The sequence below is a fragment of the Scyliorhinus torazame genome, chromosome 10 (genome assembly GCF_047496885.1).
Source record: "Scyliorhinus torazame isolate Kashiwa2021f chromosome 10, sScyTor2.1, whole genome shotgun sequence".
NCBI lineage: Eukaryota > Metazoa > Chordata > Chondrichthyes > Carcharhiniformes > Scyliorhinidae > Scyliorhinus > Scyliorhinus torazame.
The window spans coordinates 170,892,992-170,920,192 of NC_092716.1; the positions used below are offsets into that span (position 1 = coordinate 170,892,992).

Below are 27,201 nucleotides of genomic sequence, written 5' to 3' on the forward strand. Positions count from 1 at the left end.
AGACGCGAACACCTTCAATGCCTTCCATCATTTGTTCCATAATCCTATGGAACACTTCTGAAGCAGATATGATCACAAACGGCATCCTGTTGTAACAAGATCTGTCAAAGGGGGTATTAAATGTACACAGTTTCCTGCTGGATTTGTCGAGCTGGATTTGCCAGAACCCTTTTGAGGCGTCGAGTTTGGTGAAGAGCTTGGTGCGAGCCATCTCGCATGTGGTCTCTTCGCGCTTGCGAATTGGACAATGCTCCCTCATGATATTGCGATTTAGATGCTTGGGATCAATGCAAATTCTCAATTCGCCGGAAGGCTTTTTTACACATACCATGGAACTGACCCAGTCGGTTGGTTCCGTGACTCTGGAAATCACTCCTTGGTCCTGGAGGTCCTGCAGCTGCTGCTTGAGGCGGTCCTTAAGGGATGCTGGGACCCTGCGAGGTGCGTGTTTCAATAAGATCTTGTATATGGTATATGGGAGCGTGCCCATGCCTTCGAAGACGTCGTGGTGCTGGTTGATGATGGCGTCGGGTTGCGCCCTGAAGTCGGTGTCCTGAAAGGCAGACGCGTCAGCAGGAGAGAGAGAGTGAACTCTCTGAACTAGGTTCAACAGCTTGCATGCCTGTGCGCCAAGCTGGGAGGCTTTCGAGAAGCCCACGATTTCAAAAGGAAGGATGGCTTTGCGTGACCTGTGCGTCACTTCAAGTTGGCACGAGCCGCTGGCATCAATGGCATTGCCATTGTAATCCAATAGCTGGCAGGCTGATGGATGGATGGTTGGTTTGACACGAAGGCTTTGCAAGTCTGACCGCGCAATGAGATTGGCGGAGGCACCAGTGTCCAGGCGGAATCGTATTTGGGACGGGTTGGCCGTCAGGGTGGCACACCACTCATCGTCTGGATCGATGCTGTATACCGACAGCGGCTGGTGTCTTTGCTTCGGGGACACCCTGTTTTTTGTCACGATACCGACTCAAAAAGGCGCCTTCGGGTCCTTGGTGTCACTGCTGTGTGGGAGGTCCGCATCGGACTCGGTGACCGTGGGTTGAATTGCCCGGACATTCCTGCGAGGCTGGCTGAAGTGATATGAATTAGCAGGCTGAGCTGCTCGGCAGAAGGCAGCACAGTGGCCAAGTCTGCCGCACCTTAGGCACTGTCGGGATTTGGCAGGTCAGTGCCGTTTTAAATGGGCGGGGCCACAGTTGCCGCACGTCGTAGCGTCAGCACGTTTGCTGCACCACCGCGCATGCGCGGTGCGGTCGTGCGCGCCTGCGCATTACGTTGTTCGCCGTCCCCTCGTTTAGTGCGCACAAGCGCGTGAGTCCGCGAAAAGCGCGCAAAATGGCCGCCCTCATCCAGGCTGAGGCCCGGAAGTTGCTCAATTGGTTGGACACATTCTGCCTCGTGGGGACCTTGCCGCGCCGTTTCAGCCGCTTGGATGTGGGAATACCGACTAGTGGCGTGTTCGTGTAGGACACAGGTCTCATTGGCGGTCGCTCGGGTGAGCTGCTTTACTTTGAGGAGCTGCTGTTGTAGGGGGTCCGACTGAACACCGAAAACAATCTGGTCGCGTATCATGGAGTCGGAGGTGGGCTCTTAGCTGCAAGACTGTGCAAGGATGCGGAGGTGCGTGAGAAAGGATTGGAAAAGTTCATCCTTACCCTACGCTGTTGGAACACGTAGCGCTCAAAACTTTCATTCACCTCTACGCTGCAGTGATTGTCAAACTTGAGGAGAACCGTCTTGAACTTTGTTTTATCTTCATCATCCGCAAAGGTGAGAGAATTGAAAATGTGGATGGCATGGTCCCCGGCCGTGGATAGGAGGAGAGCAATCTTCCTGGTATCCTCCCTGTCTGTGGCCTCAAGGAAGAGCTGGAAGCGCTGTTTGAATATCTTCCAGTTGACCCCTAGGTTGCCGGCGATGCGGAACGGCGGCGGCGGGCAGATGTTGTCCATGTTGCAGGATGATGGAATGCTGGCGGAAGGCAGATCACTTGCAGGTAGGTCTAAGAAGTGCTAATATCCCTCAACCCCTGGTATCATGTTGTGTTGGGCGCTCTGGATCCATGGAACACATACAGGTCACCAACACTTGAAATAGTGCAACACTATTTTATTGAGTCATTAACTGTTTAACATACTCTCACTGTGGGTTAACACGATACTAGCTTTACCTAAAGACCTTTGCCTTGTCCTAACCAGTCGATGCACTCAGCACATGGTGAATGTCTGTGCTGCATGCTGTGAACTGTGTCCTACTCGCTAGCTGCAGCTCAAATGAGCGGGAACTCTGATGCCCCCTGTCTTTATAGTGCGTGTGCTCTAACTGGTGATTGGCTGTGGTGTTGTGTGTGTTGATTGGTCCCACTGTGTGTCCATCAGTGTGTGGCTGCACCATGATATACTGGTGTATATTATGACAATGCTCTTGCTCACTCGCTTGAAAAAGGCCTTAGGGATGAGAATGGGCAGGCACTGGAACACAAACAAGAACCTAGGGAGGACAGTCATCTTAACGGACTGCACCCTGCCCGCCAGGGAGAGTGGCAACACGTCCCACCTCTTAAAGTCCTCCTCCATCTGGTCCACTAACCGCGCCAGTTGAGCCTTTACAAGACCCCCCCAACTCTTGGCCACCTGGATACCCAAATACCGGAAACTCCTCTCCACCCTCTTGAGCGGCAGCTCCTCCAGCCTCTTCTCCTGACCCCTCGCATGCACCACAAAGAGCTCGCTCTTCCCAACATTGAGCTTGTATCCCGAGAAGTCTCCAAACTCCCTAAGGGTCTGCATGACCTCTGCCATCCCCTCCACTGGATCCGCGATATACAAAAGCAGGTCATCCGCATACAATGAGACCCGATGCTCCTCCCCTCCCCGGCCCAACCCCCTCCAGTGTCTAGACTCCCTTAGTGCCATGGCCAGCGGCTCAATTGCCAGGGCAAACAGCAGGGGGGACAGGGGGCACCCCTGTCTCGTCCCACGGTGCAGTCTGAAGTACTCTGACCTCAGCCGATTTGTCGATACGCTCGCCACTGGAGCCTGGTACCACAATTTGACCCACCCTATGAACCCCTCCCCGAACCCAAACCTGTCCAGCACTTTCCACAGATACTCCCACTCCACCCGATCAAAGGCCTTCTCCGCCACCATTGCCGCCACCACTTCCACCTCTCCCCCCCCCCCCCCCCCCCCCCCACTCCCCCCCCCCCCCCCCCCCCGAGGGCATCTTGATCACATTCAGGAGCCTCTGCACATTTGCATTCAATTGCCTGCCCTTCACAAACCCCGTCTGGTCCTCGTGTATCACTCCTGGGACACAATCCTCAATCCTAGTGGCCAGGACCTTCGCCAGCAACTCAGCGTCCACATTGAGGAGCGAAACGGTAGCCTTGTGGATAGCACAATTGCTTCACAGCTCCAGGGTCCCAGGTTCGATTCCAGCTTGGGTCACTGTCTGTGCGGAGTCTGCACATCCTCCCCGTGTGTGCGTGGGTTTCCTCCGGGTGCTCCGGTTTCCTCCCACAGTCCAAAGATGTGCAGGTTAGGTGGATTGGCCATGATAAATTGCCCTTAGTGTCCAAAATTGCCCTTAGTGTTGGATGGGGTTACTGGGTTATGGGGATAGGGTGGCGATGTTGACCTTGGGTAGGGTGCTCTTTCCAAGAGCCGGTGCAGACTTGATGGGCCGAATGGCCTCCTTCTGCACTGTAAATTCTATGTTAATCTATGAAATCGGCCTATACGAGCCACACTGCAGTGGGTCCTTGTCCCGCTTGAGGATAAGCAAGATCAGCGCCCGAGAAATCGTCAGGGGAAGAATTCCTTCTTCCTTCGCCTCGTTGAAGGTTCTCACCAGCAACGGACAACAGTTCCACAAACTTCCTATAGAACTCGACCGGGAACCCATCCGGCCCCGGGACCTTGCCTGCCTGCATGCTCCCCAAACCCTTAACCAGCTCCTCCATCCCGATCGGGGCCCCCAAACCTTCGACCTGTCCCTCCTCCACCCTCGGGAACCTCAATTGGTCCAGGAACCGCCGCATCCCCTCCCCCCCCCTCCGGGGGTTCTGACTTGTACAGGTTCCCGTAGAAATCCCTAAAGACCTCATTTATTTTGGCTGGACTCCACACCGTGTTCCCCCCTCTGTCCCTGATTCCTCCAATTTCCCTCGCCGCCTCCCTCCTATGTAGCTGATGTGCCAGCATCCGACTCGCCTTCTCCCCATACTCATACGCTGTCCCCTGTACCTTCCTCCACTGGGCCTCAGCTTTCCCCGTAGTCAGCAAATCAAACTCCGTTTGGAGGCTCCGGCGCTCCTTCAGCAACCCCTCTTCAGGGGATTCCGCGTATCTCCTATCCACCCTCAGTATCTCCCCCACCAGTCTCACCCTCTCCATCCTCTCCCTCTTCTCCGTGAGCTCTGATTGAGATTAGCTCTCCCCTGACCTTCAGCGCTGTGGTGTTGGGTGCTCTGGTGCACAGATGAGCCAACACAGTTGTATGTGGTACAACTCTATTTTATTATAACTCTTATAATACAGTTCGTTCTGGATACTCTGCACGTGCTGTCTCCCTGAGTGTCCCCGGCTATAGCTGTGTCCTGGTTCTCCTCTCCCGCTCTTCCTGACCACCAGGGGTTGTGTCTGTGCTTTTATATCTTTCTGTCATTGGTTGTGGTGTTGTGTGTTCTGATTTGTCTGTTGGTGTGTCTATCATGATGTGTGTGTTTGAATATCATGACATCCCCCTTTTTTACAAAGACAAGTGCCTACGTGGTTATAAATACAATTGTGTCGTGAGTGCATCTAAGAGTGTGCGTTTGTGTTGTGTACAGCGTGTGTTCATGACGTAACTATTTACAGGGGGCGATGTCGGGTGCGTCACACTAACAAGGTTGTACCATAACAAAACTTGGATACGAGAGAAAAAAAAAACTTGAACATTGGTCCGGTCAGACGATATCTGGAACAATAAACAACAACAGGTTATAATACAGAAGTGTTTGACTTTTTTGAACGTATAAACAGCGTTAGAAGTCCAGTCTAATGGGTGACCGCCTCAAGAATGGGCTGGTCCTCAAGCCGGTTCAGCTGTGGAGATTTGGGGTCACACTGGTTCACCTTGGACTGTTGGAGGTGATGCTGTTGCCGAAGTCTCTACTTTACCATTTGTTGTACTTCCTGCAGTGCTTGGTCTTTTTCATTCTTGCAAATATAACATTCAACATCTTTGTTAGTGGTGCCCTGGCTGTGGTTTGGTTCTGGTGGCGATGGAAGGGGCATGATCCGTGGCATCTCCACGAAGTCATCCTTGGGAACCAGTGGAGGATCCGGCGTGTGCGTACGGTGCAGTTGCGAGCGTGGAAGGCGGCACAGAGCCCGCTGATTGCGCCTACGCACCAATCCATCCGCCCTGCATGCCAGGAACAAGGTGGAGTCTGTTTTCTTTTTATGTTTGTGGTGGACGGCATCTTGTAGCCGATGGGTCGTTGCCATTGAAGTAGCACCATCACTAATATCATGCAAGGCGATGACTGTGCCAGATGTGGAAGTTGGCCAAGACCGTGTACGCTGGTTCCGGCCACCTGCTGTGCCGGAAGGGCGACTCCGCAGAGAAACGTCGAAGCATGTCGCCTTGGATAGAGAATTGTTGCTCGCATCAACGTCTGGCGATGGCGCGAGTTGGTGTGTCCATCTTGGACCGCCGGTGCTGGTTGCCACTGCCGACCCAGTGGGACTGCCACGCGATCCATTCCCTGTTGCCGTGGCATCTGCCGTCACCCTGAGCGTGCCATCACCGAGGCCGCGACACCGCCCGTCCGGAGCAAGGTCTGGCGTGCGCAGATCAGAGTCGGCGCTTGGCTGCTCCCCATCTGGAGTCCGGTCTGCCTTCCTTCGATGCCCCCCGTCCGGAGTCCCAACAGGTTCACTGGAGGCAGCCGAGATTCCCTGAAGCTGCACTTCTGGAGTCGGAACATGCAGGAATGCACCAACCAGTGGAGAGGCTCGAGCCATCGAGGGTGGAAGCGGTGCGCCGCCACCGCAGTCGTCAGTGGTCCCACCGTGATCGTTGAGTGCCTTGGTACGCACTAGGCGAGGTCTGTCACCTTGCACCTTTTGCATGGGAAGTGGGATGCTGTCGTCACTCGTCTCACATCCCGTGGATAGATCGTCCTTAGCAGCTTGCTGTTCACTAGGGTTGGGTAAATTGTCAGAGTTTTCATCTGGTGGTGCACACCATGTCGGTGGACTGTCATTGTCTTGCCATTGTCCTTCATTTGGGCTTTTCTTCTTTGGAACTTTAAAATTTTCCCCAGACATTGCAGAACCTTGTTTATTACCCCCAAATTCTCCCATATGTATGGTCTCGAATATAGTATCCACTGTTTCTATCGACATTGTACCATTTTCCAAAGAACATTCCGTTTCACTTTTCTTCTCAGGTACCTCATATGTAACTTTGTTTGATGTACATGCCTTCATGGTCTCTGGGTCTGATTTTGCTGGGACTGGCATGGTCACAGTCTCCTTTTTACTGTTCTCAATCGCCCACATTATACTCCCCATACATAACTGCTTGAGCACTGGGGTTAGTGTGGTACAATGGATAATCGGTTCGACCTTATCTGCATCTTCATCATTAGTGGAAAGCACACTTGGTTCACTTGAAACTGCTGTGGGTGTTAAATTCGTTATCTGGCTACTCGATGTCGGTGTCCTCAGGATTCTTGCTCCAATGTTCTGCTCAATAATCAGTGGAGTGTGTATAGGTTCAATGCAATTTATGTTCCCCTCCAGATTTGAAGAGTCATTACTGACTAACTGCTGGTCTCCGAAGTTGGGATTTTGCGGCATTGTGTTGAAGGGAGACATTTGTCCCTGCTGTAGATATGAGTCAGGTTGTGTTATTTCCATTACCTGAGGATCAATGTCTTGTCCATTTTTTCGATCCGTACTAAAACACTGACAATTCTCAGTCTGCTCCTTGCAAGTTAAACATACAATTAATTTCGTTAGCAAATACTCAGCATCCTTCTGTGGCCGTGCTGCATTATTAATCTCTGTTCGGCTACAATGATCCTGAAGGTCAGCGCATAAACCTTTTTTCTTCGGGCTTGGACGAGGCGATTCCTTTGGCTTGTCTTCAGTTGGGCTTGAACAGTCTTCAGCGCTGTACCCTTTATTGTAGCATGAGAGACCGTCATGGTCATGCTGCTGTGTAGTGGAGCATGGTAGGCTGTTATAGCCTTCTTGCTGTTCACGGGAGCATGGCAGACTTGCATCGTCTGCCGCTGGTTGGTCAGGAGAGGTTGCTAGACCCTCATGGTCTTGTTCCTGCAAGGACTGCGCTCTGGAGTCTTGCGTTCCTTCCATCGTGGAGTCCGTCCACGAGCTCTCTGTGGAGGCTTGTGACACTGGAGTCACTTCTTGTCCGTGCAAGGACTGCGCTCTGGAGTCTTGCGTTACTTTTATCGTGGAGGCTGTCCACGAGCTTGCTGTGGAAGCTTGTGACACTGGAGTCACTTCTGGTTCATGCGAGGACTGCACTCTGGAGTCTTGCATGTCTTCTTTCATAGAGTCGGGAACGTTGAGCGGGACGTGGACCACGCTCTGTGTGGCAGCAGGGCACTCTCCGTGTGCTTGCACCGCTCCCTGTCTGGTAATGTCAGGCTGCAGCATCATTCGGTACTGATAAGTTGGAACGTCATATCTGCTGGGTTGAAGATCCTCAAATCCGAAAAATGAATCCGCATCTGCGTCGGATTCAGTATGGGGGCCGCCAATGTGCAACACGAAAGGTTCGTCCGAGTCATAGTCATATAGGACCACGGAGCTATCATTGGGCTCGCGAGGTCCGGAAACACTGTAAAAATCGTCATCAAAGTATTCAAGGTCGGAATCATCGGCTTGTGCGTAGGTAACTGCTTGTCGGAGGGTTCTTCGGAGGTAAAATTCATCTCCTGGGTCAATTTGCGGCACTGCGCTGTCATTCCAGGTGAGGGAAGGTTGTTTTACAGCTTTAACAGATTTTTGTTTTTTTGATTTGGGACGTTTCCCTTTTAAATTGGATTTGGGACATTTCCATTTTAAATTGATCCAGTCTTGGGCCTCTGACATCCTGACGCTCAGTATGTAGCACGTAGGAAGCGACTGCGCATGCTCAGATCGCTGTTCCTTTACCGATGGCCATTTTCTTAACTGCGGATGCGCACCATATTGCGCATGCGCATACGAAACTTCCGGTTCTGCGCACTTCTCGCGCAACTGTGCTAGCGTTATACCTTTAGCAAGATGGCCGTCGACCTCGACCCAGCCTTTTCTCAGGCCCGGGACCTCGGGCTCCGGGATCCCAGCCACGAGGTGAGTACTGCAGCTTTTCTTACCTTTAAGTCCCCATTGGATTGCGTATTCTTCACAGTACTTGGCGAATTTGCCCATGACTGCCTGGTAATCGTGCCTTTGCTGCCTCCTGAAGAACCTGAACCTTCTGAACATTGCTCTTGCCCTTGCACCGGCGACGATGAGGAGAAATTCAATTTTTTCCTTATCATCCAGGTCTTGGAGTTGAGCTGCCGCCAGGAACAATTCGAAATTTTGCCGGAATCGGCGCCAGTTTTCGTGGAGGTCGCCGTCGCACTGGAGCGCCTGCGGAACCGGGAGCTCGTACATCATTTTGCCTGGGCACTGCTGGTTGTCTGTGTACACTGATGTATGCCGGCAGGTATCGATCCACTCCTGTACCATGTGGTGTTGGGTGCTCTGGTGCACAGATGAGCCAACACAGTTGTATGTGGTACAACTCTATTTTATTATAACTCTTATAATACAGTTCGTTCTGGATACTCTGCACGTGCTGTCTCCCTGAGTGTCCCCGGCTATAGCTGTGTCCTGGTTCTCCTCTCCCGCTCTTCCTGACCACCAGGGGTTGTGTCTGTGCTTTTATATCTTTCTGTCATTGGTTGTGGTGTTGTGTGTTCTGATTTGTCTGTTGGTGTGTCTATCATGATGTGTGTGTTTGAATATCATGACAAGCGCCTCCCAGACCACACTCACCGACACCTCCCCATTATCATTGGCCTCTATGTATCTTTGAATGCACCCTTGGACCCCCCCCACAGACCTCCTCATCCGCCCGCAGTCCCACATCCATGCGTCACAGCGGGCGCTGGCCCCTCTGCTCCCCCAGCTCCACCCAGTGCGGGGCGTGGTCCGAAATCGCTATAACGAGTACTCCATCCCCTCCACTCTTGGGATCAACGCCCTACTCACCACGAAGACGTCTATCCGTGAATAGGCCTTGTGCACATGGGAAAAGAAGGAGAACTCTCTCGCCGCTGGCCTGGCAAACCTCCATGGGTCCACTCCCCCCATCTGATCCGTAAACCCCCTCAGAACCTTGGCCGCAGCTGGCCTCCTGCCCGACCTCGACCTAGAACGATCCAGTGCCGGGTCCAGTACCGTATTGAAGATCCCCCCCCCCCATTATTAGGTTCCCTGCCTCTAGATCCGGGATCCGGCTCAGCATGCGCTTCAGAACCCTGCATCATCCCAATTCGAGGCATATACATTCACCAGCACCACCCGGGCCCCCTGCAGCCGACCACTCACGATCACATAACGGCCCCCTTTATCCGCCACAATACTCACCGCCTCAAAAGTCACCCGCATGCTCACCAGGATTGCGACCCCCCTGTTCTTCACATCCAGCCCAGAGTGAAAGACCTGCCCCACCCATCCCTTCCACAGCCTGATCTGATCCGCCACCTTCAGGTGCGTCTCCTGCAACATAGCGACATCTGCCTTCAGTCCCTTTGAGTGCGCGATAACCCGGTCCCTCTTGACCGACCCATTCAGGCCTCTCACGTTCCACGTGATCAGCCGGATTGGGGGACTACCGGACTACCCCCCCCCCCTCTCTGCTGACTAGCCATCTCCTTTCTTAGGCCAGCCACGTGCCCACACCTCCCGCACTCTCCAGCCCCACAGACGGGAGCTCCCCACCCCGACTCTCCCTCTTACCTCTAGCTCCCCCTCAGTCAGTACAGCAGCAACCCAGAACCCCCACCCCCCAACCACCCCCATCTCTCCCCCGGCCAGGCAATTGCTTAGCCCCCCTGCTCCCCCCATTGCACTCCCGTAAGTCAGCTGACTGCTGCTGACCCCGGCCGCTCCCGCCTCTGCCAACGATCCCCCGATTGAATTCCCCCTCGAAGTCGCCCACCCCACTCCCCCTACAAACCAGTGCGAGCTCCCATCCGGTACCGCCCCCTGCGTCGGGCCACGCCTCCTCCCTTTTGCGTGGGAAAAGTCCGCGTTCCCTGCCTGGGCTGGCCCCGCCCTCTGTGGCGCAGTTCTTTCCTCCTGCAGCCTCTCCCCGAAGGCCCAGGGCCTCTGGCCCTCACTCCCCCCTTCAAACGCAGGGAACAGCCCCTCCCAAAATCAATACACATATACAGAGAGCACACACATCAAATCAAATCGCCCAATCCCACTCCCCCAGCATCCCCATAACCTGCCGCAAACCACTAATTCGAGTCCAGCTTTTCATTTTGGATGAAGGTCCACGCCTCGCCTGACGTATCAAAATAATGATGTCGGTCCTGATGCGTGACCCACAGCCGCGCTGGCTGCAACAGCCAAAACTTCACCCCCTTTCAATGGAGAACTGCCTTGGCCCAGTTGAATATTCCCCTCTTCTTGGCCAGCACTGCACTCCAGTCCTGGTAGATGCGGATTTCAGCGTTCTCCCACCTGCTGCTCCGCTCCTTCTTCGCCCACCTCAGGACACACTCCCTGTCGGTGAAATGGTGAAACCGCACCACCACGGCTCTCGGCGGCTCATTCCCCCTCGGCCTCCTTGCCCCATCCAGCTCCAGGGGCCTTGGGAAGGCTCCCGCGCCCATTAGCGTGCCCAGCATCGTGGCTACGTACGCCCCAGTATCCGACCCCTCCACTCCTTCAGGGAGACCCAGAATCTGCAGATTCTTCCCCCTCGACCTGTTTTCCAGGTCCTCGAACTTCTCCTGCCATTTTTTGTGCAGCGCCTCCTGCGCCTCCACTTTCACCGCCAGGCCCAGGATCTCATCCTCGTTATCAGAGGCTTTCTGCTGCACCTCCTTAATCGCCGTCCCCTGCGCCCCCTGGGTCTCCACCAGCCTCTCGATCAACGCCTTCATAGGGGCCAACATCTCCGCCTTCAGCTCCGCAAAGCAGCTTTTCAGAAACTCCTGCTGCTCCCGAGACCACTGAGCCCACGCTGCCTGGTCTCCACCCGCCGCCATCTTGCTTTTCCGCACCCACTCTCCTCTTTTTTCCAGTGCCGCTTTTTTGACAGCTCCGCTCATGGCCCACTCCATACAGTGCTGGGGGAACCTCACTGCTGCCTTCCCACACCGGGAATCGTTGCCCAAGTGCCGTTGGGGCTCCTTAAATGGGCCTAAAAGTCCTTTCACGGCGGGAGCTGCCGAACGTGCGACCTACCCAGGCATGGCCGCAACCAGAAGTCACAAAATGGATACCTTAAGGAACAAGGTTGCAAAGGTGCAACCAGGTCACCGTTGTACACAGGTTGGACACTCAGAGGGGGAATGCTAGGGTAAATCGAACAAATGCAAGAACTGTGGCAAGAAGGGCCACATTGCCAAAGCATGTTGTGCTCAGAGAACTTCCATACCAAGAAAGTACAAGAAGAATAATAGAAGTAAACAATCCAGCAGTGTCTACAAATTAGTGGATGAAGCTCAAGGTCACTCAAAAGTCAGCAAACCGAGCAAATTTAATTTTCTCCAATCTAAAGAAATCTGCGAGGTCGCTCACCCACACCCCCGGTTTCAGAGGTTCCAAGTCCCTCCACCCCAACAGGATCCGTCTCTGGGCTACCAAAGAGGCAAAGGCTAGAACATCGGCCTCTCTCACCCCCTGGACTCTCAGGTCTTCCGACACTCCAAACACTGCCAATTCTGGACTCGGAACCACCTTCAGCCTCAGTACCTCTGACATCACGTCAGCGAACCCCCGCCAATCCTTGCAACTTCGGGCAGACGCAAAATATGTGGACATGGTACACAGGGCCCCCCCCCGCACATCGCCCACGCCTATCCTCCACCCCCCCAAAGAACCTGCTCATTCTAACCACTGTCATATGCGCCCTGTGGACTACCTTAAATTGAATGAGACTCAGACGGGTGCACGAGGAGGACCCATTCACCCTCCTCGAAGCTTCCTCCCATAACCCAGCCTCCAGCTCTCCCCCCAGCTCCTCCTCCCACTTTTGCTTAACGACTCCTATCAGGGTGCCCTCCCAGTCCACCAATTCCTTATATAACTCTGACACCTTTCCCTCTCCAACCCTTACTCTCGACAGCACCTTATCCAGCAACCCCAGGTACAGCAGATCAGGAAAGGACGGCACCTGCAGATACCGGAACCCATTCACTAGTGCAACTCGTACTCCTCCGCCAGTCCTTCTTACCTCGGGAAGCTGCTCTCCATGAACAAATCTCCAAACCTCTCAATGCCCGCCCGCTGCGAACCCTGAAAGCCCCCATCCAGTTCCCCCGGAGCAAACCTGTGATTCCCACAGATCAGGGCCCAAACCGAGGCCCCCTCAAGCCTCAAATGCTATCGCCATGTCCCCACACCCTCAAGGTCTCCACTACCACCGGCCGTGTGGAGTACCTGGCCGGCAAGAACTGCAGAGGCGTCAACAGAGCTTCCAGACTAGTACCTGTCATGATGTTCAAGTGAACATCACAGCACATACTTACATACATACTGATGGACAGATCAACGGACCAAGTAGCATACACAACACGACAGCCAATCACAGACAAGAGCATGCACAGTACAAAACAAGGAACACGACACTTCCTGGGCAGTCCAGCAGGAGACGGCTCAGTGCACAGCCACTCAGACAGTCACCATGTGCTGAGTCCCAGAGTTTACTATGTCAATAGTTAAATGAAATAAAACTGTGTTGTACCATTCGCAACCGTGTTGGTTCGTCTGTGTCTCAGAGTACCCAACACTTCATGGTACCAGAAGTGAATTAATACCTACCCACAAATCTGTCATCCTGCGCCATGGACACCGTCAACACACCGCAGCCGTTGCAAGTCGCTGGGAACCTTGGCGTAAATTGGACGTTGTTCAAACAGCGTTTCGAACTCTTTCTGGAAGCCAACGAAAAAGAGAGCGCCTCGGACAAAAGAAAGATCGCCAACCTCCTCACCACCGCAGGTCAGCACGCCATCCATTTCTACAACTCTCTGGTGTTCGCGGAAGGTGAGGACAAATCTAAATACAAGACGGTCCTCCTCAAGCTCGACCAACACTTCAACGTCGAGGTCAACGAGAGCTTTGAGAGGTATGTCTTCCAGCAGCGCCTGCAAGGTAAGGATGAGCTCTTTCAGTCCTTCCTGACGCACCTCCGCATACTCGCGCAGTCCTGCGGTTATGACACCACCTCAGAGTCCATGATCCGGGACCAGATCGTTTTTGGGGTCGCCTCGGGCACCCTACGCCAGCAGCTTTTAAAAATAAAAGGCCTAATCTTAGCCTCTGCAATCGAAGCCTGTGTCCTGCACGAGAACGCGACTAGCCGCTATGCCCAATTTCTGGTGACCGAATCGGCGCGGAGGGGGGTCCTACGTGACCGGATCGGCGAGCCAGGTGCCCCACGAGGCCGAACGGGTCCAGGCGATCGAGTTCCTCCCTGCCCTCGGCCCAGACGAGGGCAGCCGTTTCGCGCGCTTTTTGAGACCTCCCGCGCTCGTGCGCGCCAAAGCCTACGGCAACACTGAGGGACATGCTGCGCAGGCACGCCCGACGCAAGACCGAACTGCGCATGCGCAGTGGCGCAACGAACGCCATGACGTCCCGACGTGCGGCAACTGTGGAGCTGCACATTTAAAAGGGCAATGTCCCGCAAGAACCCGACAATGCCTACGCTGTGGCAAGGTGGGCCACTACGCTACTTACTGTCGAGCAGCTCAACCTGTCAATCTTCCACATCTCCGACAACCTCGCAGGGACGTGCGGACCATTCAGCCTCCCCATTACGGGCCCAGACGACATCCAAACCGGTGACACAGATGACCGAAATGCCTTCCGGGTTGCGGTCATTGATGGGAACCGAGTCAACACGATCAATCTGGGTGATGAAAGGTGTGCCACCCTGACGGTCAACCGATCGCCAATCACTTTCCGCCTGGACACTGGCGCCTCCGCCAACCTCATAGCATGGTCAGCCTTCTACGCCATGAAGGTCAGACCACCAATCCGGCCGTCCCGGTGCAGGATGGTCGACTACAACGGGAACGTTATCCCGTCTATGGGATCCTGCCAGCTCCAGGTGACACACAACACACACACGGCCACACTCTCGTTTGAGATAGTCGGCTCATCGAAGGACTCCCTGCTAGGCGCACAGGCATGCAAGGCTCTCCACCTCATGCAACGAGTCCACTCTCTCTCTCCAGGCGGCACGTCTGACTTCCCGGATGCAGAGTTCAACGCACAGCTCCAATCGCTCCATCACAACCAGGAGGCATTCGAGGGCATGGGAACACTGCCATACACCTACCGAATTCGCCTCAACCAGACGCCATCCGGTCATTCACGCACCTCGCAGAGTCCCTGCACCACTCAAAGACCGCCTCAAGCAGCAGCTGTAGGATCTCCAGGACCAAGGGGTCCTATCCAGGGTCACGGAGCCCACACCGTGGGTCAGCTCCATGGTGTGTGTCAAGAAGCCCTCCGGCGAGCTCCGGATATGTATTGGCCCAAAAGACCTCAATAACAATATCATGAGGGAACATTATCCCATACCCAAACGGGAGGAGATCACGACTGAAATGGCCCAGGCGAAAATATTTACGAAACTGGACGCCTCTAAGGGGTTTTGGCAGATCCAACTCAATCTGTCCAGCCGAAAGCTGTGCACCTTCAATACCCCTTTCGGCAGGTTCTGCTACAACCGGATGCCATTTGGCATCATCTCGGCATCGGAGGTCTTTCATAGGATCATGGAGCAGATGATGGAAGGCATCGGAGGGGTGCGCGTATACGTGGACGACGTCATCATCTGGTCCACCACACCACAGGAGCACATATATCATCTCCAACGCGTTTTTGCCCGCATACGGGAAAACGGCCTGCGCCTCAACCGAGCCAAGTGTTCCTTTGGCCAAACCGAGCTGAAGTTCCTGGGGGACCATATTTCCCGGTCAGGGGTCCGTCCGGATGCAGACAAGGTGAGCGCCATCACAGCCATGCCGCAGCCGGCAGACAAGAAAGCAGTGCTACGCTTCTTTGGCATGATCAACTTCCTGGGGAAGTTCATTCCCAACCTTGCCTCCCACACAACAGCTCTGCGCCACCTCGTCAAAAAGTCCACAGAGTTCCAGCTGGAATGGGAGGAGCTCAAACTCAAACTCAGACAGAGGGCCCGAGAGGCGGTATACTGGCCGGGCATCAGTGACGATATTGCCAATATGGTGCTCAACTGTCCCACCGGCCAAACGTTTCAGCCAGCGCAACCTCCTGAAACGCTTCTGCCCCATGAGCTGGTGATGTACCCCTGGGCGAAGGTGGGTGTGGACCTAATTCACGCGCTCGGCAGGGACTATGTCATCATCGTTGACTACTTCTCCGACTACCCAGAAGTCATACGCCGGCACGATTTGACGTCGTCCGCTGTCATAAGGGCCTGCAAAGACACCTTCGCTCGCCACGGCATTCCGATGACTGTCATGTCGGACAATGGGCCCTGTTTCGCCAGCCAGGAATGGTCTTCGTTTTCTGCCTTGTATGGCTTTACACACATGACGTCTAGCCCTCTGCACCCCCAGTCCAATGGAAAGGCGGAGAAGGGCGTCCATATCGTCAAGCGGCTCCTCCGCAAGGCTGCTGCTGCCGGATCGGATTTCTGCCTCGTCCTGCTGGCCTATCGCTCGGCCCCACTAGCCACTGGTCTCTCACCAGCCCAGCTGCTGATGGGTCGCGCCCTCAGGACCACTGTGCCTTCCATTCTGGCACCCACAATAGACCATGCTCCGGTACTGCACAAGATGCAACTGCAGCGCGGTCGCTAGAAGAGGTCATATGACGCACGGGCAACTGATCTTCCCGCCCTGGCCCCTGGAGACGAAGTCCGCATCCACCTACCAGAAGGTGGCTGGTCAGCACCTGCCGAAGTTCTCCGACGCGTGGCTCCCCGCTCATTCCTGGTTCGCATGCCTGATGGATCCGTTCGTAGGCGCAATCGCCGGGCTCTTCGCCTACTTCCACGCTCGCTACGAGACTTTACACTGACACCGTGTCCTCCTGTTGTTCCTGATTTCGACTTCGTGGAGCTGCCTGCTACCATACCCCTTCCGTCGTCGCCCGTGGCCAGGCCCGCACCTCAGCCAGTGGTTCCAGACCTACCCTTGAGGCAGTCAACCCGAATTCGTCGCCCACCTACTAGACTGGACTTATGAGACTGTTTACACGTTGAACTCATGCAACCACTGTGTGAACATGTTTATGTTCTTATCGTTACAGGAATTTGTTTTATCGTTCCACATTTCCCCGTTCTTTGTTATGGTACAACCTCGTTATTATGTCACACCCGACATCGCCCCTTGTATATAGTTAAGCCCCATGTACATGCTGTAAATATTACACACACACACATTTAGCTGCACTCAGTACACATCTCTATTTATAACCATGTAGGCACATATAGCGGGATTATCCACTCCCGCGCCGAAGTGGCCGCGCTGTCGTGAACGCCGTCGAGGTTCACAACGGCGCAAAACGGCCCCGGTCCCGACCGATTCATGCCCTGACAATGGGCCAGGATCGGGGCCGCGTCATCTACACGCGCCAGGCCTTGCCGCCCGCATAAAAGCGGCGCCGCATAGATGACGCGGCCGGCGCCGCATAACGGGCGTCATCCGCGCATGCGTGGTTGCCGTCCTCTCTAAGTCCGCCCCGCAAGAAGATGGCGCGGAAGGAAGGAGGTCCTCCTTCAGAGAGGACGGCCCGACGATCGGTGGGCATCGATCGCGGGCCACCCCACATTTCAGGTAAAGCCCGGTGCAGGATCCCCCCTCGCGCCCCCCCAGCGTTCACGCACCGCTCACGACTGCAGCAACCAGGTATGGACGGCACAGGGGGGAACCCGCCGTTTTGGCCTGGCCGCTCGGCCCATCCGGGCCTCAGAATAGCGGGGGTGACGGAGAATCGCCATTTTCGGTGTCTCCGGCGATTCTCCGGCCTGCGGCCCGCAAAACCCGACCGGGCCGTTCCCGTCGCTTGGGAGAATCGCGGGAGGGCGTCGGACCGGCGTCCCCGGAAATTTTGGCGGCCCAGGCGATTCTCCCAACCGGCGCGGGAGTGGAGAATCGCGCCCCCGATCTTGTAAAAAAGGGGGGGTGTCATGATATTCAAGTGAACATCACAGCACATACATACATACATAATGATGGACAGATCAACGGACCAATTAGCACATACAACATGACAGCCAATCACAGACAAGAGCAGACACAGTACAAAACAAGGAACACGACACTTCCTGGGCAGTCCAGCAGGAGACGGCTCAGGGCACAGATCTCATTGCCAGCCACTCAGACAGTCACCATGTGCTGAGGACCAGAGTTTACTATGTCAATAGTTAAATGAAATAAAACTGCGTTATACCATTCGCAACCGTGTTGGTTCGTCTGTGTCTCAGAGTACCCAACATTTCAGTACCCTTACAAGAGGCTCAATAATTCCTGCATTAAGAGACTTCCGGTGGCGCCCTCGAGGAAGCAGGTCGCAGGTCGGATTGCTCCCGCCCGCGATGGGCAAACAGACATTTTCCAACTGACTTTTTCGGGACCTGGCGACCTGAATCGGTGGAGGGGACGATAGGGAAGAAGCTTTCCCCCCGGGGTATGGATAGCTGGACCAGAAGTGGTCGAGTGGAGCGGCAAGGATCGAAGCGGGAGCAGCGGGGACCCCAGACCGGGCGGCGAAGCATGGCGGACGGCAGGGACCAGGGAGCGGAGGCTCCCTGGCCAAGGGAGCAACAGATGGAGTTCTTCAGGAATTGCTTCGCTGAACTGAAGAGGGACACGCTGGACCCGATGAGGGCGGTAATGGACCGAATGGTCGAGACACAGGCGGTCCAAGAGAAGGCGCTCAGGGAGGTCAAGGTGAAGCTCTCCAGCCAGGCGGACACGGTAACGGAGCTGGAGCACGAGGTGGAGGAGCTGAACACCCGCCAGATGAGGATGCAGGAGCAGCTTGAAGAGCTGGGGAACAGAGCCCAGAGGCAGAACTTGAGGATCGTTGGCCTCCCCGAGGGCTGCGAGGGATCGGATGTGGGTGCATACGTGATGGATATGCTCGAGGCGCTGATGGGACCGGAGGCCTTCCCCCGACCCCTGGAGTTGGATGGGGCGCATAGAACCCCCGCAAGGAAGCCCAGGACGGGTGACCGACCGAGGGCCTTGGTGGTCCGCATTCACCGGCTGGCTGACAGGGAGCGTGTGCTGCGATGGGCCAAGGCGGAGAGGAGCAGCAGATGGGAGAACTGCGAGGTGCGCATCTACCAGGACTTGGGAACGGAGCTGGCCAAGAGGCGTGCAGGATTCATCAAGGTAAAGGCAGCCCTCTACAAAAAGGAGGTGAGGTTTGGAATGCTGTATCCTGCGAAGCTTTGGGTTACGTTTGAGGAACTCCACTACTACTTTCAGACACCAGAACAGGTTTGGGCTTTCATTAAAGATAAGAAGCTGGACTTGAACTAACGGGCACTTAGTTTTGTCAGTGCTCTACAGTGGCGGCGGTCTGTTAACCTAACTTGCTCTGGCTACGAGTGGACCTTTATTAAAAGAAGAAGCTGGACTTGAACTAAAGGACTCTGGGCTCTCAGAGCTTTTGTGTGGCGGTGGTTTGTTCAATTATCCTGTACTGTAATGTTTTATCCAAGATTGTTTTCAGCCTGGACAGGGAGCAGGGGCTGGAGGGCGCACTGCTTAGGGTGTTTTGGGAAGATTGCAACGAGGGGGAGGGGAAGAGGGGCCCTGCAAAGGGGGCTCTGCACTTGGTATCTTTCGGCGGGAGATCGGGGCCTCTGATAGGGGGATGGGCTAGAGGCTGGTTAAGGGACTTGAAACGGCACGGGGAGATACAATCAGGTTAATGGGTCCTTGGTGTGTGGGGGGGGGAGAGCCCGAGCACTCGGGCGGGAGACAGTCAGGCGCCAAGGGCAGGGGTCAGGCCTCGGGGGTCAGGCCTGGCAGGTCAGGCCTCGGGGGGCAGGGGAGGTCCGGGGGGGCGGGGGGGGGGGGGAGGCAGCTGAGAAGTAGAGCAGAGGAGACTTAAGTGGGCAAGGGGGGGGTGACCAGGTATCCCACCGGGGGAGAAAGCCGCTTGCAAACTCTCAGGGAACAGCGCAGGAAACCGACAGCAGCAGCACCCGGGGGGTGGGGGTTTAGAGCCACATTAGTTTAGTTGAACACGTGTGACATGGGCAAACAGAGCTGATAGGGGAAGTGCCTTATTGACATGTTTATTCTTTCCCACTGTTCGTTTTCACTATGTTAAGGTTCTTTGCAGAGGGACTTTTTTTCTCTCTGTAAATGTTACAAATTTGTTTTAATAAAAAATTTCCCCCCAAAAAATTAAAAAGAAATTCTTGCATTAAAACGAGATGGCTTAGTGAGAATTTGTGGAGATTTTAAAACTACTGTTAGCCCAGTTTTGTGCTTAGATAATTAGCCACTGCCGCTGATTTGCTTGCTGGACTTTCTGGAGTACAGAAATTCAGTTAAATTGATCTTTCGCAGGCATATCTGCAGATGAATATGACTGAATCTCAGCCACTACCCACCACTACAACGCACAAAGGTCTGTCTCATTACAGGAGACTGCCTTTTGGAATAACATCGCCACCTGCTCTTTTTCAAAGATTCATGGATCAAATCGGAAGTGGGTTGAATGGAGTGCAATGTTATTTAGATGACAAACTCATCACTGGTTCAAGTGAACAGGAACGCTTACCTTGAAGCAGTTACAGAGCCACAACCTGATAATTTAGAAGGAAAAGTGCAACTTTTTCAAGTCATCCATAAATTACCTTGGTCATATTATCAACAAAGATGATTTACACAAGAAACCAAAGAAAATGTCAACAATGTTAAAAGCGCCACGTCCTCAAAATGTAAAATTAAGGTCATTTTTTGGGCTGATCAATTATTACGGTAATTTTGTACCAAATGTAACAAATGATAAATTGCTCCTCTGGAGAGCCTGCACAGCCAAAACAGGCTGAATGGCCTCCATCTGTAACAATTCTGTGATTCTGGGTTTGGGATTGAGGAGGTTTATCCTCTGACTTTGCGCATTGGTCTGCTGGAGACATAAGTGCTACATTATTTATATTCCCACAGCGATACTGGAATCAAGGTCGGAGCCACTCAAATTTTAAAGTACTCGAGGGACAAGGCCTGATTTATATGGAAGGGGAGGGTGCACCTGGATTTTTGGATGAAGGTGAATGTCATGCGTTTAGTATAAATCTTCTGTGAAACTCAATCCCAAACCTTAACTGTAGCCAGAACGGTGTCCCCTGAGCTCCCTGGGCAGCGGTTAAAGTCTGGGACCCCAGTAGCATTAACATACCTGCTGCACACATGAATCGTGAAACCCTTTTACAATGTGATGCAATATGTTTCCAGTCATCTTTACGCCACATCTGTTTTCTCAAGCTCACAACATACAACTCACAAACGAGAACAACAACTAAAGTCAAGATACATAAATTGGATGTTGCAAAATGCCAGGAGCATTGCAGAATGTCATTAAGACACTTGTTCAATTCACTAGTGTCCTTCATAACATCGTACAATGGGACACGTTTCATCTGTCGAAGGGAAAGTAAATTCCGTATCTCCTTCTTCCCAAATATTATGAAGGGAGTGTTGAGTACTGTAACTAGTACCTGAGTTCTCCTTGATGTTGTATTTTATGCTTGAGATGCAGTCTGATATCAGAAACTTTGCAGATTTATAGCCATGTGACACGGCAAGGTTGCATTGCTCAAGGGATCCTACTGGTTATTGCCTGGGAATTAGATTGTGCCGCATCTTCACACAGGTGTAGAACCTGCAGACTGGATTCACAATAAGGCAGGCATCATACAGACTTGTTAAAGCAAAAAGTGCAGAGGATACTGGAAGTCTGCAGAGGGATTTGGATAGGCTAAGTGAATGGGCTAGGGTCTGGCAGATGGAATACAATGTTGACAAATGTGAGGTTAGCCATTTTGGTAAGAATAACGGCAAAAGGGATTATTATTTAAATGATAAAAAATTAAAACATGCTTCTGTGCAGAGAGACCTGGGTGTGCTAGTGCATGAGTCGCAGAAAGTTGGTTTTCAGGTGCAACAGGTGATTAAGAAGGCAAATGGAATTTTGTCCTTCATTGCTAGAGGGATGGAGTTTAAGACTAGGGAGGTTATGCTGCAATTGTATAAGGTGTTAGTGAGGCCACACCTGGAGTATTGTGTTCAGTTTTGGTCTCCTTACTTGAGAAAGGACGTACTGGCACTGGAGGGTGTGCAGAGGAGATTCACTAGGTTAATCCCAGAGCTGAAGGGGTTGGATTACGAGGAGAGGTTGAGTAGACTGGGACTGTACTCGTTGGAATTTAGAAGGATGAGGGGGGATCTTATAGAAACATATAAGATTATGAAGGGAATAGATAGGATAGATGCGGGCAGGTTGTTTCCACTGGCAGGTGAAAGCAGAACTAGGGGGCATAGCCTCAAAATAAGGGGAAGTAGATTTAGGACTGAGTTTAGGAGGAACTTCTTCACCCAAAGGGTTGTGAATCTATGGAATTCCTTGCCCAGTGAAGCAGTAGAGGCTCCTTCATTAAATGTTTTTAAGATAAAGATAGATAGTTTTTTGAAGAATAAAGGGATTAAGGGTTATGGTGTTCGGGCCGGAAAGTGGAGCTGAGTCCACAAAAGATCAGCCATGATCTCATTGAATGGCGGAGCAGGCTCGAGGGGCCAGATGACCTACTCCTGCTCCTAGTTCTTATGTTCTTATGTTAGTAAATGGCTAAGTGACATTAATGTAGGATCTACAGTTTTATATGAGGCTTTCATACACCCTATGGTTACTTCACCCCTCAAGTAATCTCTTCAATGAGCAAAATGGTGGCCAATCATTCCTACTGCTCTGCCAGATGGCACCGAAAGTCACCACTGCCCTCAAGTGTTTTTGTATCAGACTCCTTCCAAACATCCACAGGGCACATTTCATGTCAGATTTGGGTTGTTCGCTGCTCCATTTAGCCAAGTGAAGTCTTATTTTATCATAGGTCCAGCTACATCCACTTAATCATGACAGTAGCAAAAGTCAAAGCAGCTATAGTTTTATTCCCCCTGCTTGCTCTCCCAAGGTACAGGCTGGTCAGGTACAGGCTGATCAGCAACAGCTTTTTGACTGCACACACTTTGCCATTTGCATGTCTACTTACAATACTGTGACATGACTGTGAAGAAAGTGAAATTATTCCATCAAACACAAATATCCTGTGACTGCTGCTACAAATATATGTGCCCTAGATAGCACACCTGATGGATTTTGGAGAACACATTTGGCATGCGATTTTGGGAAGCACGACTGCAAATGTTACAGACGTCCTGAGCCATAAAATGGTGCATGTCATGCAGCACTTCCATGTTGGCCAGGATGCTTTGCATACACCGGTAGCGCAAGGAAAGATCTGAGGTCCAATGGTGACATCAATCAGGCAATCTGTCTGGTTGATGCATGTCTTTCAAACTTGGTCTGTGCATGTTCACTGAACACCTGCGCTAATTGCTCACTGCTGAACATGCACTTACCTGCACGACAAAGTCCCCATTTTCCTTATTTAAAGGGACAGGTATCCAACTTGCAGGCTAAGTTCTTTTGATTGCTTCTGCTGTTGCAGTATTGCTGTAGATTGTTTTTTGGAGATTATGCATCCATTCAGGAAGGGCAGAGGATTTTGTCTCTTATGGTCTGCAAAAAAAAATGATCAAAGTGCCTCTCTGGGTAACAAATGGAGCAAACTCTGCAGAGAGGGGAAGCTATGCAAGGTGTGTTCTCAAAACAAAGTCCTAACAACCAAAGGTTTTCAGAGGTCGCTTCCCATACCTCCACATGAGCCAGCAGCAATGCCAGAGGCTTCTCAGGCTCACAAAGGAAGTGGTTACAGAACTGTGCTACCTCCTTCAACATCAGTTTCAATCAGTCTTACCATAGCAGGTCTTCCCATCCTTTCCCAGAGAGTAACCACCATAGCAACTGCAAACAGGCATCCCTCCAATTAGAGCACAGCTTTGGTCACAGTGCATGTTCAGGCATGAGGGTGGGTTTCCTGCAAAACAATGGAAATCTTTATTGAGTGTCAGTGTGTCTGAAAGTACTCAGCAATGAACAAAGAAGCAGGGGGAGGGAGATGCCGCATTCAGGAAATGGGAAAATAGCAGAGAGGAAGTGGGTGGTTCACACTTAAAAAACAAATAATAGAAGTGAGGACAAGCAAAGAAATAGTGAACCAGTAAGAGCATAAGAATGAAACCAGCCCAGGCCTCTCTCTCATGTTCCCTACTAGGTTCATCTATCCTGCCTACCAGGGGCAAAGCACTAACTAGAGAAATCCGAGAAAGGAAAGGTCATTAAATACCATTTAGAGAACCCACACTCAACGAACCCATCTCAGCTTAAAATGCAACAATTCTGTGGGAGAAAACCATTCAGAATGGCAAATCAGTATACTCAGTAAGATCAGCAATGTTGAATTTTCATTATTCACCAAGGGAAGGCCACAACCATTAGATCCCAAATGCTTTCCTCTACTGCAGGGTCGTGTTAAAAACCTGAGCAGCAAATGTGAACTTTTCAGTCATTACTGTGGTGCCAGAGGAAGTACAGAGTGAGGTGCCCAATGGATCGATGTTGGGACAATTTCTTAGTCCGATTTACATCAACAATTTGAAACAACATTGCAGTGCGAAGGCAGAGACAGCTCGGAGCCTACCCTGAGATAGGCAGAATAGATTCTGAATATCCACAGGTCCAGCATGAAAGTGGCAGAGCCAGGCACTGCTGAAAGTGGCTTTTAGCCATAGAACCACAGAACTCCTAAAGGAAGCCATTAGGCCATCGAGTCGCACCTTCCCTCAGCACCCTACCTAGGCTCACTTTCCCACCCTATCCCTGTAACCCCATCTAACCTGCACATCTTTGGACCCTAAGGATAATTTAGCATGGACAATCCACCTAACCTACACTTCATTGGACTGTGGAAGGAAACCTGAGCACCTGGAGGATACCCACAGACTCGGGGAGAATGTGCAAACTCCACACAGACAGTGACCCGAGCCGGATTTGAATCCGGATTCCTGGAACTGTGAGGCAGCAGTGCGAACCATTGTGCTACTGTTTGTGGGAAGTCATAGGCACTTTGAGTGTCCCTGATGTGCAGGAAGAGTGTCCAACTGCAGCTACTGGCTAACCACATTTCAGAGCTGGAAAGGTGGGTGGACTCACTGAGGAGCATCCGCATTGCTGTCATGGACAGCAGGTTCCGGGAGGTGATCACACCACAGGTAAAGACTGAACAGGCAGATAGGGGTTAAGTGACCAACAGGCAGAGTAGAGGAATGCAGGTAGTGCAGAAGATCCCTGTAGCCATCCAGCTCTCTAACAGATATACTATTTTAGAAACTGTCGGGGGGGACAACTTCTCAGGGGATAGCAGCAGGAGCCAAGTCCATGGCACCATGGGTGGCTCTGTTGCACAAGAGGGGAGGAATAATGGTAGGGCTATAGTGATAGGGAAATCAATAGTTACAAGGAACAGACAGGTGCTTCTGCAGCCGCAAAATGACTCCAGGACAATGTGTTGCCTCCCAGGTGCCAGGGTCAAGGATGTCTTAGAGCCACTGCAGGGCATTCTGAAGTGGGAGGGTAAACAGCCTGTGGTCGTGGTACATATTGGTACCACCAACAAAGGTAAAAAAAAGAATGAGGTTCTACAAGCAGAATATAGGAAGTTAGTATCTAAATTAATAAGTATGACCTCAAAAGATACTAACCTACTACCAGTGCCACATGAGTAAAAATAATAAGATATACCAGATGATAACATGGCTCAAGAAATGTTGTAGGAGGTGCACACAAACGTTAGAACTCAGAGCAGGAGTAGGCCATCTGGTCCCTTGAGCCTGCTCTGCCATTCAATAAAATCATGGCTGATCTTTTTGTGGACTCAGCTCCACTTACCTGCCCGCTCACCATAACCCTTAATTGCTTTACTGTTCAAAAATCTATCTATCTTTACCTTAAAAATATCCAACGAGGTAGCCTCAACTGCTTCACTGGGCAGGGAATTGCACAGATTCACAACCCTTTGGGTGAAGAAGTTCCTCCTCAACTCAGTCCTCAGTCTGCTCTCCCTTATTTTGAGGCTATGCCCCCTAGTTCTAGTTTCACCCGCCAGTGGAAACAACCTCCCTGCTTCTTTCTATTTTAACTATTCCTTTCATAATTGTATATGTTTCTATAAAACCCGCCCTCATTCTTCTAAAAGGAGAGATTCAGATTCCTGGAACATTGGGACCAGATCTGAGGAAGGTCGGCGGACATCGCTCCGTTTGGGGAGAATTTCGCCCCAGATTCTTAAAGTAACTTTCCTATTTGGAACTCAATCAATGTGAATCCCAAGGCAGCTGAAATTATTCTGGGGTGTCCTCAAAACACTTGAGTATCGGAAGACCCTGCCTTGTGATTGACCAAATGGAGAGCGCTCATCCGGGAAGGCACCAAACACATCGTCAGGGATGTGCAGAAGTGAAGTCAAGGCAGCAGAGGGTGTGCAGAAACCTCCAAACACCTCATCTGCCGAGCCCTTCAAGCACCACCTAACTCCCAGTGTGGCAGAGTCTGAAGACCACACACTGGACTTCACCATCTCAGAACCCATCAAACCAGAGTGGAAACAGCTCATCCTCTATGCCATGGAACTGCCTAAGAAGAAGAATGACCAGATAATCAGTGCTGCTCATTGAGGGATAATGGTTGACCTGGAGACGAATGAAGATTCTCCTGTTCTTATTTGAATACTGCCATGGGGCAATTTGAGACTCAAGCATAGTCTAATGATTGGCAATGTTGCTGCTTTAAGAAACCACCTTGTTTGGAAGCAAAGTACCCAGGTCAGGAAGAGAGAATAAACTTAGAAATGGCTGGACCTTCCAAGGCGTGGGGATCACCATGGATTGTCACTTCACTCCTATTGCCAGAACTCAGCATTTCTGGCCCAGATCTCAGAACTGGGGCTTTTCAGAAATACAGAGCATACCTGTTCTCTGAGTCCTTCTTCATGGGGAAGGATCATCGAAGGAAGACAGGCCATGCCCCCTATTTAGGATGCTACATGCTGTATTGTGCAAAAATTTCATTCATTAACAACTTTCAGACATTGTAGTAACTCGGCTCAACCAGTTATGAACAAACTAACATTTATTAATATAACAACTATTTACAGGGTGATGCAGATTCAATGCTTCCAGTCATGCTTCGAGGATATAACTGAGCAAAAGTTTGCGCTCTGCTTGGGCGTCCCGCATGCTAGTTACCGATTGGGCGAGCAGGTCACATGACCATTCAGAAGTTCGCCCCTTAAAGGGGTTAACTGCTATATCCCTCCCACTCTAAGTTCCTTACTACACAGATTTAGAGTTAACTTACACTGTTCCCCCAAATTATTTACAATTAACATTTTAAATCAATCCACCAAATACTCAAGTCTGTCTGGTAGCTTCCGCTTCCCCATAGAGCGACATGTTAGGATACCGAATCAGACCCCAAAATTTGTTTGGATACCAGGTAAGAACCCCAAACAATTTTTTTAAATTTGTAGAACTGTGAGGAAAGGATACCTCATCCCAGAAGTGTTGACTGACCAATAGGTGTCTTTCATGTTAAAACAAACTTTAATTTAAATACTGAATTAACCACATTAACAGAAAAGAATATAGTTTTACACTTATCAGTTAAACAGTTCTTCAACACAAGGAAAAACTGAAATTTATTATCTATTTTGATTTGATTTATTGTCACATGTACTGAAGTACAGTGAAAAGTATGTTTC

General features: G+C 51.8%; 1 protein-coding gene across 3 annotated transcripts in view; it reads right to left on the minus strand.

Moving 5' to 3' along the window:
- LOC140431033 (von Willebrand factor C and EGF domain-containing protein-like) overlaps positions 1-27,201 on the minus strand; it is a 633,994-nt gene that overhangs the window by 372,788 nt on the left and 234,005 nt on the right. For all 3 annotated transcript variants that reach the window (XM_072518932.1, XM_072518933.1, XM_072518934.1), the window contains exon 5: positions 23,302-23,421. In XM_072518932.1, the coding sequence (XP_072375033.1) occupies positions 23,302-23,421 (120 nt within the window). The remainder of the gene's footprint in view (positions 1-23,301; positions 23,422-27,201) is intronic.